Source organism: Gopherus flavomarginatus, chromosome 13 (genome assembly GCF_025201925.1).
Source record: "Gopherus flavomarginatus isolate rGopFla2 chromosome 13, rGopFla2.mat.asm, whole genome shotgun sequence".
Taxonomy (NCBI): Eukaryota; Metazoa; Chordata; order Testudines; family Testudinidae; genus Gopherus; species Gopherus flavomarginatus.
In genome coordinates, this window is record NC_066629.1 from 1,088,850 (window position 1) to 1,103,109 (window position 14,260).

General features: G+C 48.3%; 1 protein-coding gene across 1 annotated transcript in view; it reads right to left on the bottom strand.

Annotated features, from left to right (window-relative positions):
* The window catches only part of LOC127033513 (E3 ubiquitin-protein ligase Mdm2-like), a 28,084-nt gene extending 26,933 nt beyond the window's left edge, over positions 1-1,151 (bottom strand). Inside the window, 1 exon segment of the mRNA XM_050921468.1 lies at positions 1,074-1,151. Within this exon segment, the coding sequence (XP_050777425.1) occupies positions 1,074-1,151 (78 nt within the window).
* Positions 1,152-14,260: the final 13,109 nt, after the last annotated feature.

A 14,260-nucleotide genomic window follows, 5' to 3' on the forward strand; every position in this document is an offset into this window, starting at 1 on the left:
AGTTTAATACTGGTACACAGCGATGATGATTGTGAAGCTTGGAGTCAGAGGGTGGGATATTCCCCTGGGAATGCCTTACTGCTAAATGATGAACTAACTGGCTGAGCCCTCCAGGGTTAACTTCTTGGTAATGCAGCCTGACACTCTACAAAGCAGAAGGAATGAAGGGAGGGGAGACCGCATAGCAGAGAGACACACTGTGTGTGTGCGTGAGAGAGACAGAGATGTGCATTTCCCCTTTAAGTATGCTGACCCTTGTCTTAGGTACACTGCCTTGTTAATTAGATCAGCAAGCTGAGACCCATACAGCTGCTGCCAGGAAGCTCCCTCCGTCCTGAGGCCTGTCTTGTGCACGCCCCCCCAATGGAAGATGGGGTAAGCAGGTTTCAGGAACAAGGGGACACCCAGACATTATTGCCGCCTTCCTCCCCCCTCGGGCACCCCAGCAAGCAGGAGGCTCTGGGAGCAGCTCGGGGGAGATAGCTGACCTATCGGCAATTGCTAGCCTGCTGGGTGGCGGCCGCACAGGGCCGCACAGGAAACTTAGGGGAGAAGGGAGCTGCTAAGGGGGCTGCTGGTCCACCTACCCACCAGCTAGTGGCAACGGGCTGCTCTTCCTGCAAGCAGTGGACAAAGCCGGCGGCTGCCGAACGACGTTAGAAGGGAGCATGGCACAACTTCAAACGAGCAACAGAAGGAGGCTCAGGGGCCGCCTTGCAGTGAGGGGTCACTGCACAGACTAACAGGTCCCTGCCAGCGCACAGCTCATGGAATCGCTTCCAGTCACTCCCTCGGGAACAATCCAAGCCCCATGTGCTGCTGGACCCTTCCAGGGCGCTAGCAGGAGCCTGGCCAGCCTGCCCCGAGCAGGGCTCTCTGCGGAGCGGATCGACTCACCTGTTCGGGGCTCCCGCCTGGCGTGACACTCAAACACCCGCTGAACCCCTGGAAATGCACCTGAACCCCAGTCTGGGGCGCTGGGTCCGCCTCCCCCACCCCCGAGAGCTGATCTGCGCGGTGAAGGGCCCCACCCGGCTTCCACCCACCAGGGAACCGGCCCGGGCGCTACTCACCAGCGGCTCTTGCGCGGGGCGGCAGGCGGCAGTGGCGCCGGGGCGCTCGGCCCCCGCCGGCACCTCGGGGTCGCACATGGCCTGGAACGGGGCCTCCGGGGCGCGCTGGGGGGCTGAGTTGAGGCTGGACCACCATGCAGCAGCGGCGCGTCTGAGCTGGACCCAGCGGGAGGGCGCCCCCTAGCGAGCCGGCGCGCGCTGCACCCGGGGCTCTGCCAGCGGGGTGGGTCCTTTCGCCCCCCACTCCCCCTGCCCGAGGGGACTCCCTGCACCGGCGGCTGCAGGACCAAGCCCCCTCCCTCCCTTCCCCAGGGGTCCGCCTGCCCCGGCGGCCGCAGGACCGAGCCCCCTTCCCCCCTGCCCGAGGGGACCCTCTGCCCCGGCGGCTGCAGGACCGAGCCTCCCCTTCCCGAGGGGACCCCCTGCCCCGGTGACTGCAGGACCGAGCCCTGCTCTGCCCCACCTGAGGGGACCCTCTGCCCCAATGACTGCAGGACCGAGCCCTGTTCTGCTCCGGCCTTGCCCACCCCAGCGGCTACATTTCTCCACTGACCCAGGGGTGGGGTCCCATCCCTCCGTATTTCCCGGACATGTCCGGCTTTTTCACCGTTCAGTAGCCGTCTGGTGACCAGATGCTAACTGTAACATATCGGGACCGCCGGGGGGGGGGGCACTTTTTTAACTGTTACACTCGGGTCTCTGGTGGCATTTCGGCAGAGGGGTCTTCAGTCGCTGACGGTCTTTGGTGGCATTTCAGTGGAGGGTAATAAGTCTTGCTGCCAAAAGACAGAAGCACCCACTGCCAAAATGCCGCTGAAGTCAGCAACCGAGAGACTCCCCGGATGGATGAGTGTAACAAAAACAAACAAACAAAAACCCCTGAAACAAAATATCAGGACAAATGGCATCCCTACCGTACTTCAGTCGGGATGCAGGACTCATAGACTCATAGACTCATAGGTCAGAAGGGACCAATCTGATCATCTAGTCTGACCTCCTGCGCAAGGCAGGCCACAGAACCCCACCCATCCAATTTTATAACAACCCCTATCCCAGGACCGAGTTATTGAAATCCTCAAAAATGGTTTGAAGACCTCAAGCTGCAGAGACACCACCAGCAAGTGACCCATGCCCCACGCTGCAGGAGAAGGCGAAAAACCTCCAGGGCACCTGCCAATCCGCCCTGGAGGAAAATTCCTTCCCGACCCCAAATATGGCGATCAGCTAAACCCTGAGCATGTGGGCAAGAGTCACCAGCTAGCACCCAAGAAGGAATTCTCCGCAGCAACTCAGTACCCATCGCATGCAACATCTCCCCGCAGACCATTGAGCAGACCTGTCTGGTGGTAATTCAAGATCAATTGCCCAAATTAACGATCCTATCATAACATCCCCTCCATATACTTATCAAGCTTTGTCTTAAAGCCAGGAAAGTCTTTTGCCCCTACTACTTCCCTCGGAAGGCTATTCCAGAACTTCACTCCCCTAATGGTCAGAAACCTTCGTCTAATTTCAGGTCTAAACTTCCTAATATCCAGTTTATACCCATTCGTCCTCGTGGCTACATTAGTACTAAACTTAAATAATTCCTCTCCCTCCCTAACGTTAACCCCCTTGATATATTTAAATAGGGCGAGCATATCCCCCCTCAGCCTTCTTTTGGCCAGGCTAAACAAGCCAAGCTCTTTGAGTCTCCTTTCATAAGGCAGTTTTTCCATTCCTCGGATCATCCTCGTAGCCCGTCTCTGAACCTGTTCCAGTTTGAATTCATCCTTCTTGAACATGGGACACCAGAACTGCACACAGTATTCCAGATGGGGTCTCACCAACACCGTATACAACGGTACTAACACATCCTTATCCCTACAGGAAATACCCCGCCTGATGCATCCCAAAATCGCATTTGCTTTTTTAACAGCCGTATCACATTGGCGACTCATAGTCATCCTGCTATCAACCAGTACCCCAAGGTCCTTCTCTTCCTCAATCGCTTCCAACTGATGCGCCCCCAACGTATATCCAAAATTCTTATTATTAATTCCTAAATGCATGACCTTGCACTTTTCACTATTGTATTTCATCCTATTTCTATTACTCCAGTTTACAAGGTGGTTCAGATCTTCCTGAATAGTATCCCTGTCCTTCTCCGTGTTAGCAATACCCCCCAGCTTCGTGTCATCCGCAAACTTTATTAGCACATTCCCGCTCTTTGTGCCAAGGTCAGTAATAAAAAGGTTAAATAAGATCGGTCCCAAAACCGATCCTTGAGGGACTCCACTGGTGACCTCCTTCCAGTCCGACAGTTCACCTTTCAATACGACCCTCTGGAGTCTCCCCTTTAACCAGTTCCTTATCCACCTTACAACTTTCATATTCACCGAGCCTCCCCTGCCTGAGGGGACCGCCTGCCCCGGCGGCTGCAGGACAAACCGCTCAAAATCAGGACAGTCCCGATTTTATCAGGCCATCTGGTCACCCTAGGGAGGAATTGGTAATAAGGTAGAAAGGTCCAGGGGTCAGGGGACAGGGAGTGGTTGGATGGGGCGTGGGAATCCCAGGGGTCTGTGTGGGAGCAGGGGTATGGAGAAGAGTTGGGGCAGTCAGGACAAGGAACAGAGAGGCTTAGGTAGGGGGTGGGGTCCTGGCCCAGGACTCCTGGGGGCAGGGCTGGCTTTAGGAGGTGCATGGCCCAATTCGAACAGTTTCGATGGGAACCTGGCAGGGATGACTAAAAAAAAGTGAGAGCTGTAGTTGTGGGGGGAGGGATAGCTCAGTGGTTTGAGCATTGGCCTGCTAAACCCAGGGTTGTGAGTTCAATCCTTGAGCGGTTCATTTAGGGAACTGGGGTGTAAAAATCTGACAGGGGATTAATCCTGCTTTGAGCAGGGGGTTGGACTAGATGACCTCCTAAGGTCCCTTCCAACCTTGATATTCTATGATTCTGGACCTGTATTCTACCACTCACACATCCCCCCTTTCAGCTTTCTGTCTGCCCTGAGGTTACCACAGTTGCAATTTTGTGACTGTTAACAGCTTGTCATGTTCTGTTCTGCGATCAATACTCAGTGAAATGTTTTGAGGAAAAAATTGAACAGGTAATGGCCTATAAAGGGAATACCACCTATCTAGAAGGAATGAATACAGCAGACAGACTCAACTGCGTCAATTTGCTGCAAACTTTCCACTGGAAGGTGAGCAATTACTTTTCTTCAATGGAAACCTTAATCCTATACATGATCTTCCTGATCTGCCAACACAGGATTTACCTGAAGTGTTCAATTTACCTTCACGTGGACCAGGATTAGCATGACTAGTTTTCTTCACATTTCCAAGAGTGTCTCCTTTGCCTACTGCAAGAGGGCCTCCATGGTCTCCCATCTGTATCGTTTTACAAACCCTGCAGCAATCCTTGTTCTGGTTCAACACTCTGTGCAATTCATTTATAACTGAGCCCCACCTATGTTTGTCAGCTGTCCGGTTCTCAGTACACCTGCTAGAAAAGGGACTCCAGCAGCTCCAGGCAGCAATGTTGACTGGGTTGGTAAAAGTCCAGGTGGTGGCGCAGCAGGGCTAAGGCAGAGTCCAAGCTTTCTGTGGCTCTTTGCACCTCTCGGCGGCAGTGCCATGTCCCACCCCCCAGCACCTAGGCTCACCAGCAGCCAGGCCGCTCTGTGAGCTGCGCTTTCCCTTCCTCAGTCACTGACTCTGAAGTTCCCCTTGGCCGGGAACTGTGGCCAATGGGAGCTTCAGTGGAGGAGCCTGTGGATGAGGCAGCATGCAGAGCTGTCCGGATGCACCTCCGAGTAGGAGCTGGAGGGGGGATATGCTGCTGCTTGCAGGAGAAGCCTGAGATAAGTGCCACTCAGAACTTGCACCCCTAACCCCATCCCATACCCAACCTCCAGCCCTGATCCTCCTCCTGTCCTCCAAACACCTTGGCCCCAGCCCAGAGCACCCTCCTGCACACCAAGCCCCTTATCTCAAGCCCCCCTGAGCCCGCACCCCCCCCAGACACCTCACTTCACACTCGCCCCAGCCTGGAGCCCCTTCCTGCATCCTGCACCCCTCATTTCTGCCCTCACCCTGGGACCTACATTCCTAGTCCAGAGCCCATACCCACTCCTGCACATTCAACCCCGAGTCATATATTGAAATCACATGCACCCACCCATTATCAAAGGTATTCTGATATCTTGTATATGCATATGCCTTATAATGAATTTGACTTTGAAAATGTCTGATAATTGTTTAGTGCAGCAGGTGATATCATCATCACATCTCCATCTTACCTGACTATCAGAGGGAACCCTTTTCCATTCTGTCAAGGGAAGAAAAGTTGTCGTTGTGCACACCATGAAACAAGCCCTACAACTCTGAATAATATCATGGCAGTTCACAGGGTGGACATCAAGGAATAGTCAAAACTACAATAGCCATGAACACAAGATACTATTGGCCTGGGATGACAAAGACATCGACAATTGGGTCTGTACTGGAATAAAACTAAATCCTGTTTTACTAACTTTATATTTACATTTACATTGTAAAGAACATAATTATAAATTTACTGGAAAATGTACAACTCCTTTGTGACATTATAAGTATAATGTAATATCTCATAGAAAGGTGACAGGGCCAGAAAGAGTTAATTAACTCACCAACTAACCTGACCTCCAGCGGTGAACCTTAAGGACTGGTTAGGAAGATATGTAAATGAATTGAGATTTGAAATACAGTCTGCATTGTTAGAGGCAGAAGGGGAGATGTTTGCTCAGGTCTTGTGATGTAAGCAAACAAGTCTTGTCTATTACTATAGTTTTAATTCAAAGATCAAAAAAAGGAATATTAACATTTATGATAATACTTGAGTGAAATAGTATTATTGTCTATGTGTCTCTTTTGAAGGTTGTGGTAACCTGTATCTGAACTGTTTAATGGATAAATTACTCTGTGCTAATTGCCAGGATGTTTGGGAGAAGGAGTTAAGCCCATTGTTTCCTTGGGCCAAAAGGCTGCTGTAAATGTATAAGAATCCTGGAACATGATCCTTCATCTCAGATCTGCTTTGGGTTTCAAGAGGGGGAAACTTAAGCCCTAAGGACTGAGATCCCCACTCATTGATTGGAGCCACCCTGAATACGGACATTGGACCGTAACCTATGGACTATTTCTAAAAGGACTTTTGGCAACTACAAGCTCACCTCTGCTATGCATCAGAGGGGTAGCCGTGTTAGTCTGGATCTGTAAAAGCAGCAGAGAACCCTGTGGCACCTTACAGACTAACAGAGGTTTTGGAGCATGAGCTTTCGTAGGTGAATACCTACTTCGTCAGATGCATGTAGTGGAAATTTCCAGGGGCAGGTATATATAAGCAGGTAAGCTAGAGATAATGAGGTTAGTTCAATCAGGGAGGATGAGGCCCTGTTCTAGCAGTTGAGGTGTGAAAACCAAGGGAGGAGAAACTGGGTTTGTACGTTGGCAAGCCATTCACGGTCTTTGTTTAATCCTGAGCTGATGGTGTCAAATTTGCAGATGAACTGAAGCTCAGCAGTTTCTCTTTGAAGTCTGGTCCTGAAGTTTTTTTTGCTGCAGGATGGCCACCTTAAGGTCTGTTATAGTGTGGCTGGGGAGGTTGAAGTGTTCTCCTACAGGTTTCTGTATATTGCCATTCCTAATATCTGATTTGTGTCCATTTATCCTTTTCTGTAGCGACTGTCCAGTTTGGCCGATGTACATAGCAGAGGGGCATTGCTGGCATATATTACATTGGTGGACGTGCAGGTGAATGAACCGGTGATGGTGTGGCTGATCTGGTTAGGTCCTGTGATGGTGTTGCTGGTGTAGATATGTGGGCAGAGCTGGCACCGATGTCCGTTGCATGGATTTGTTCCTGAGCTAGAGTTACTGTGGTGCAGTGTGCAGTTACTGGTGAGAATATGTTTCAGGTTGTCTGTGGGCGAGGACTGGCCTGCGACCCAAGGCCTGTGAAAGTGTGGGATCATTGTCCAGGATGGGTTGTAGATCCCTGATGATGCGTTGGAGGGGTTTTAGCTGGGGACTGTATGTGATGGCCAGTGGAGTCCTGTTGGTTTCTTTCTTGTGTTTGTCTTGCAGTAGGAGGCTTCTGGGTACATGTCTGGCTCTGTTGATGTGTTTCCTTATTTCCTGGTGCGGGTATTGTACTTTTGAGAATGCTTGGTGGAGATTCGTAGGTGCTGGTCTCTGTCTGAGGGGTTAGAGCAGATGCGGTTGTACCTCAGTGCTTGGCACCTCAGTGCTCAGTAGCAATGGATCGTGTGATGTGCCCAGGATGGAAGCTGGAGGCATGAAGGTAGGCATGGCAGTCGGTAGGTTTTCGGTATAGGGTGGTGTTAATGTGACCATCACTTATTTGCACTGTGGTGTCTAGGAAGTGGACCTCCTGTGTACATTGGTCCAGGCTGAGGTTGATGATGGGGTGGAATCTGTTGAAATCGTGGTGGAATTTTTACAGAGACTCCTTCCATGGGTCCAGATGATGAAGATGTCATCAATGTAGCGTAGCTAGAGAAGGGGCGTGAATGGACGAGAGCTGAGGAAGCGTTGTTGCAGGTTGACCATAAAAATATTGGCGTATTGTGGGGCCATGCGGGTGCCCATAGCAGTGCCACTGATCTTGAGATATATATTGTCATCAAATTTGAAATAGTTGTGTGTGAGGATAAAGGCACAGAGCTCAGCAGCCAGTTGCGCTGTGGCATCATCAGGGATAGTGTTCCTGACAGCTTGTATTCCATCTGTGTGTGGGATGTTTGTGTAGAGAGCCTCTACATCCATGGTGGCTAGGATGGTGTTTTCTGGAAGGTCACCAATGCATTATGGTTTCCTCAGGAAATCAGTGGTGTCACGGAGATAGCTGGGAGTGCTGGTGGCATAGGGTCTGAGTAGAGAGTCCAAATATCCTGACAGTCCTTCAGTGAGAGCGCCAATGCCTGAGATGATGGGGTGTCCAGGATTTCCGGGTTTGTGGATCTTGTGTAGTAGATAGATTAACCCTGGTCGGGGCTGTAAGGGTATGTTGATTTGTTCCAGTGTTAGTGTAGGGAATGTCCTGAGTGGATGGTGCAGTTTCTTAGTGTATTCCTCAGTGGGATCTGAGAGAATTGGTCTGTAGAATTTGGTATTGGAGAGTTGTCTGGCGGCCTCCTTTTGGTAGTCAGACCTGTTCATGATGACAACAGCACCTCCTTTATCAGCCTCTTTGATGATAATGTCAGGGTGGTTTCTGACGCTGTGGATGGCATTGCGTTCTGCACGACTTAGGTTATGAGACAAGCCATGTTGTTTTTCCACAATTTCTGCCTGTGCACGTCCATGCAACAAACCTCGATGAACTTTATTGACCTTCATCCGGTTTACCTCAGACCATTTCTCCAATTTGTCCAGATTATTTTGAATTTTGACCCTGTCCTCCAAAGCAGTTGCAATCCCTCCCAGTTTGGTATCGTCTGCAAACTTAATAAGTGTACTTTCTATGCCAACATCTAAGTCGTTGATGATATGTATTTGAGCAGATAAGTAAGGAGAAGGCAGTACAAGGACAAAGCTCCTGGTTGAAGATAGAGCCAGTTGCATATTATCCAAACATAATTACCCGCCTAAGGATCACGATTCTTGTAACAATTCCACCGTAGCAAGCATTTCCACTGATGATGATAGTCAGATCTTGAATAATGATAATACATTGAAGGAATATTATTTTGTATCCTTTACATTAGTTGAAGTTATCTGTACAGTTATTAGTTGTGTGATTTCACGTTCTCATTTATAACTTATGAAAGGTGCAGTGCGACTCTTGCAAGAGGTGGGCACACGTAGCCTGCCTTCCAGAGGGAATCAGTGAAGAAAGAATACAGATGCGACACGCGTGCATAGTTCACCTATTTAAAATTTACATTGTGGAACGATTTTGTTAAAAGCAATATTTTTGTTCAGACAACACTTCTGAAATATAAACAAGAAGCAGAGAAGTGTAACCTTGCATTACATGTCAGAAAAGGAAAAAAGTGTTAATAACTATCTCTGAATATGTTCAGATTGTTTTGTGTAAAACCAGTTCAAGTGAAATGTACATAGTTCTTGTTTCTATATCTTGTTAGAATAGGGAAGATTTTCTATTTTGAAAAATTCCACATCTTCAATGGAGATTTCACAATGGTAACAAATTAAGACAGAGCATCCCTCATCCGCAAAAGTTTGCTACCTTTGAACTTTCTCATGCTGCACTCTCAGGCTGATGCCCTGTGCCATACACAGCAGCTTGTGCCAGAGGTACCCCCTCAGTTAAGGCCGGCTCCAGGCACCAGCCTAGCAAGCAAGTGCTTGGGGCAGCCAAGGGGAGGGGGCGGCACGTCGGACTCTTTGGCAGCAGGTCCCGCATTCCCTCTCAGAGCGAAAGACCAGCTGCCGAATTGATCCAAATATCTGACACTGCGAAAGAAGACTGCACCTCGACTGTCTATATAAAGAACAGCCCCTGAGCAAAAGGTGCTCAGACTCTTTTTTTAAAGACACATGCGCCAAAGCGGCAGCGGTAGAACTGATCGTGATCACAGTTGTCTTTTTTTTGCACTGCTTGGGGCGGCAAAAATCCTGGAGCCGGCCCTGCCCTTGGTCATACTTTGCTAACTCTGGACCAGAAGTGTTGAATGGTTTTTGTTCATTTCCTTGTCAGTATAGTCCATTCTATGCACTTGTAGCTGTTTCTTTTTACATTTACTGTTGTTTGTACGTGTTCTGGGCAGGTAGCCCCATTTTCCATGCTGGAGTTCAGGTGTCCCTCAGGGCAGCTGAGGCAAAGGATGGCTTGGGCTCTAAAAATGTGTGAAGTTTCTTTATGGAACTTTGGCAGGAACAAGGCCAACAGACATTTGGAACCTGTTCCAACTGTCTCCTAGAGACCTACCTACCTCACAACTTTGGCACATGCGTCTTTAAAAAAAGAATCTGAGCACCTTTTGCTCAGGGGCTGTTCATTATATAGACAGTCAAGGTGCAGTCTTCTTCTGCAGTGTCAGATACTTGGATCAAGACCACAGGACCATGCCATCAGATCAGGATCACCAGCATCTGTAAAGACATTAAAGACTGTTAACATCCAGTCACTGACCTTCAACACTGTGGTGTTCCAGAGTTCCAAAATCCTACCTTTGTGTACGCCGGGAAATGGTCCTGCTATTGTGGGGAACTCTTCTGGCTTCTGCACTACCCCAGTGAAGTGGGCTAGCGAAAGGAACTGAGTCTTCGCTCTCACTTCCTTTACCCAGAGGCCTCCCTGCCCATGAGGTCTCCCCTTCCACTCTCCTGTCTGGCAGAGTCCTCATAACCCCAACAAGGCTGGGCCCAGAATTCCTGGGGGGCTCGACCCCCAACCCTGCTGTGGTCACCCAGGATAGGCACCTCCCTGACCCACTGATCATTTCATACAATTTAAAGCCAGTGCAAGTTGTTTAATTAACAATTTAATTTAAAAAAAATAAGAAAAATGGGAAAGGTTAAAGGAAAACACATTGTCCTGCTCTGTGGCAGGGAACACCACAGACAGTGTCTCTGGACATCAGGGCACTTCAGTCTGTTCCTTGTAGGTTTCAGGCCTCCTTCTCAGACTCTGGCTGTGCTGCAGGGATTCTGCGGGTTGGACACTTGCAATGGTGGTGGCCACACACCAATGGGCTTTGGGTTGTGGGACCCTTCTTCCCAGCGTCAGCTCCCCATAGGGTTAAGATCCCCTTCCCAGTCTGGCCTGCAAGGACCTTTGGCTGGGGGTGTCTTTCTGCAGTGGGCCCTTTGCCCAGGGTCCCCCCTTGGCTGGCCTCAGTTGCTCGCTGCAGCTCTGCTCCCAGCACAAGATCTGCTCTCCCTGGGCTGTGTCTGGCTCTGCTCCCTGCTCTGACCTGCTCCCTGGGCTGCTTTTCTGGCCCAGCTCTGCTCCCAGTTCAGCTTCGGGCCCTGCTCTCTCCTGAGCTCGGCCCCCCTCTGTCTGACCCAGGCAGCTCCAGCTCACATGGAGGATGGAATCTCCCTGGTCTTCTGACTCCCTGATTAGCCTTCCCACCCTGTCAATCAGGCTGACCTGGAGCACTGGTCTATCCCCATTATTCTTGGGGACTGTCAGTCCCAGGGTCCCAACCTTCCATCGACCCTCCCCATTTTAGGGCTGGGAGCTAGCAACCAAAACACCCCCACTGAATGTCAGTAAGGGGAAAACCGTCCCCTTACATTTGTGACTAGTCACCAGGACCCAGAGAACTATCACCCAGGGTCCCACTATGTCAGCTTCCAGATCCCGAGAGACTGTGGATCACCTGTGATGACAACTGCATCTTAAACTCATTCCTCCTAGTTAAGAAAACCTGGAGACAGTAAAGTATTTTTGGGCTATTCTTTAGTTCTCTTCTGTTCAGTTGTTGCCAAGGTTCCAGTTAGTTAGGACCTGAGGTTTTTTTTTATAGTTCATGATTTTTTCCTTTTCCCATTGTTACTTAAATAAATCTGTTTGCAAAAATAATTTCTCTCTCTCTTTTGTACACTACACCACACAAGAGAGGTGGGAGGCACCTCAACTTCTGTCTAACACCTGGTGATAGATCCAGAGGGGTGAAAAGAACTGCTCCTGAAATCAGAATTGTAGCTGGCTTATTTACTCTTGAGTTAACAGGACAGGGAAAAGTTGAGAGGACGAACTGGAGGCACACAGGGTGATGTAACTTGAAATCCAGGTGCTCATTTCCCTGTACTTTTCTTCAGAATCCCAAATTATAAAATGTTTGGATTTCCCTGGTTTCAGAGTAGCAGCCATGTTAGTCTGTACCCGCAAAAAGAACAGGAGTACTTGTAGCACCTCAGAGACTAACAAATTTATTTCAGCATGAGCTTTCGTGAGGATTTTCCTGGTAAATTCTCCAAAGGCCTGATCAGTGTAATCTCTCTGATATATTCCCCCACTCTATTTCCAGCAGCAGCAGTTGTTATCTGGCAGGTCCATCAACTGAAACTCTCATCTTTCCAAATGTCATCTTGTGTGTATTTTATTTTGTGCTGAGTCAGAGAAGCCAGATGAAGGTAGGGATTGCGATTGGGCTGGACATGCGCAGAGTTTAGCAGAACGCTCTTCTAACAAGAGAGAGATTGGTGTGATACTTTGCATTCTGTCAGCTGCAGTATTCAGCATTAGTTTCTTGGCCATGTCACTAGGACGGACAAAAATACTTTAGCACTCTGCACATGCAAACCTTCCATCAACATCTGAAGGGATGCATGCCCTGACCCTGTCTGGTACTGCCCCAGAGATTCATGTAGCTTCCAAACTCATTCATGGTCAGCCTCATGCTCTGCTTTCTTCCACCTCTGTAAAAGCATACTATCTTTTTCATTAATGACCTGGATGATGGGATGGATTGCGCCCTCAGCCCGTTTGTGGATGACACTAAGCTGGGGAGAAGAGGTAGATACGTAGAGGGTAGGGATAGGGTCCACAGTGACCTAGACAAACTGGAGGATTGGGCCAAAACAAATCTGACGAGGTGCAACAAGGACAAGTGCAGAGTCTTGCACTTAGGATGGAAGAATCCCATGCACCTGTGGTCACTCTGGCCAGCACAATGGTCCTTAGTAGACTATGGATGTGTCTCTATGTGTACAAGAAGGTTACTCACTCTGGGGAAGGTGCAATGGCACTATCCCCCTCCAAGCCAGAAGTGTACACAATTGATCTGTTTTCTTCATTGTGATGTGGGGGAGCAAACAGCTGAGTTGGCATCTAGGCTCTTCACTCCTTTGGCCACAAGGATCAGTGGTATACATGAGAAGAATGGAAGTCTACAGATCCTTACACACAGAAAGAAAATGCCTTCTGATGAAGCAGCTCCCAAAGCTGTTGGACACTGCTCAAACGGATACAGTCATACACTGCTTCAGGCAAACATTATTGGGCACTCTGCAGCTTGGTGGCCCTAAACTATGACCCTCCTGGCCCTGTCATTACTCCACCTTATTTTTGCCAAGGCTTGAGATGAGCATAATTTTTCTAGGTGATTACAAGGTACCTTACTAACACACATAGCAGGGAGCTACTTTCCTTTTATTGTTAGAGTTAGTAACATCACTAAAACTTAAGAGAATGAAAACTTCTGCTCAGGAATTGTTTGTTAGATAAATGCTTATTTTTATTTGCAAGTATTAATAACCATGTAAGACACGCAGTCATTTGGCATCACAAACTGTCAAAAGTCTAATACAGATACTGTCTTTGTTGCAATGCTCTAAATATTGTCATTTTGCAGTGCTTTTATTACTAAAGGAAACATTCAAAAAAGTAGCCAATCAGCTTCCTTAAAATTCTGGTCCAAACTTGTTAAATTTTTATTTGTGTGGCAATACCACCCCCCCAGCAAAGTTTTTTTCATTTCTGGACTTCAACATTAAGGCAAGTTTTGCTGGGTAAGAGTTTAACTCATGAATGCATGTCAAGATGAGAGCTTAAAATGGGATTTCACCACAGAACTATTTCTCACCTCTCAGTTTTACAATGTAACTGCCCTCAAACTGGATTTCCTGAATTAATTTCACTCAGATTCCGTTCTATTCATTTGCAAAGATGAAGCAGTGAACCTACTACTGAAGGAGAGGCAAGGTTGTTCCAGCTCTTGAAACTGACTTCCAAGCATTCAGTTTCATTGCTGGGAGCCATCTGCCTCTCCTAGCTACAAGACTGCTTACTGTTTTAGTCAACAAAGCAACCAATGCAATACAAACAAACCCAACCGAGTAATACATACAACTGCTGTTCTGCGAATCCTGGAGATTCCGGTACAAATTATTTTTCAACAGCATCAAATAACAATAGTTATTTCCCTACTTGCTTTATTTTAAATAGCACTTTTTTTACGTTAACCCCTTTTCATTAATATGTTTTTTTCAAGTATGCTCAACTCTTTAAAGCAATGATGTAATCACAGAGCATTGTAAAAATATGCCCTTTTACCTTTTATGTTCTGCACACCATGTTATGCTGTATTCTGCTAAAATCTTAAATTTCTAAATCTTAGCTACATTAACTCCATTTGTTTTCCCTATACGCTTAGAATTTGTACCTGAAATGAGACCTAACCTTGTATTTCCCAATCCCAGAGAAAACTTTCCTGGCCTCA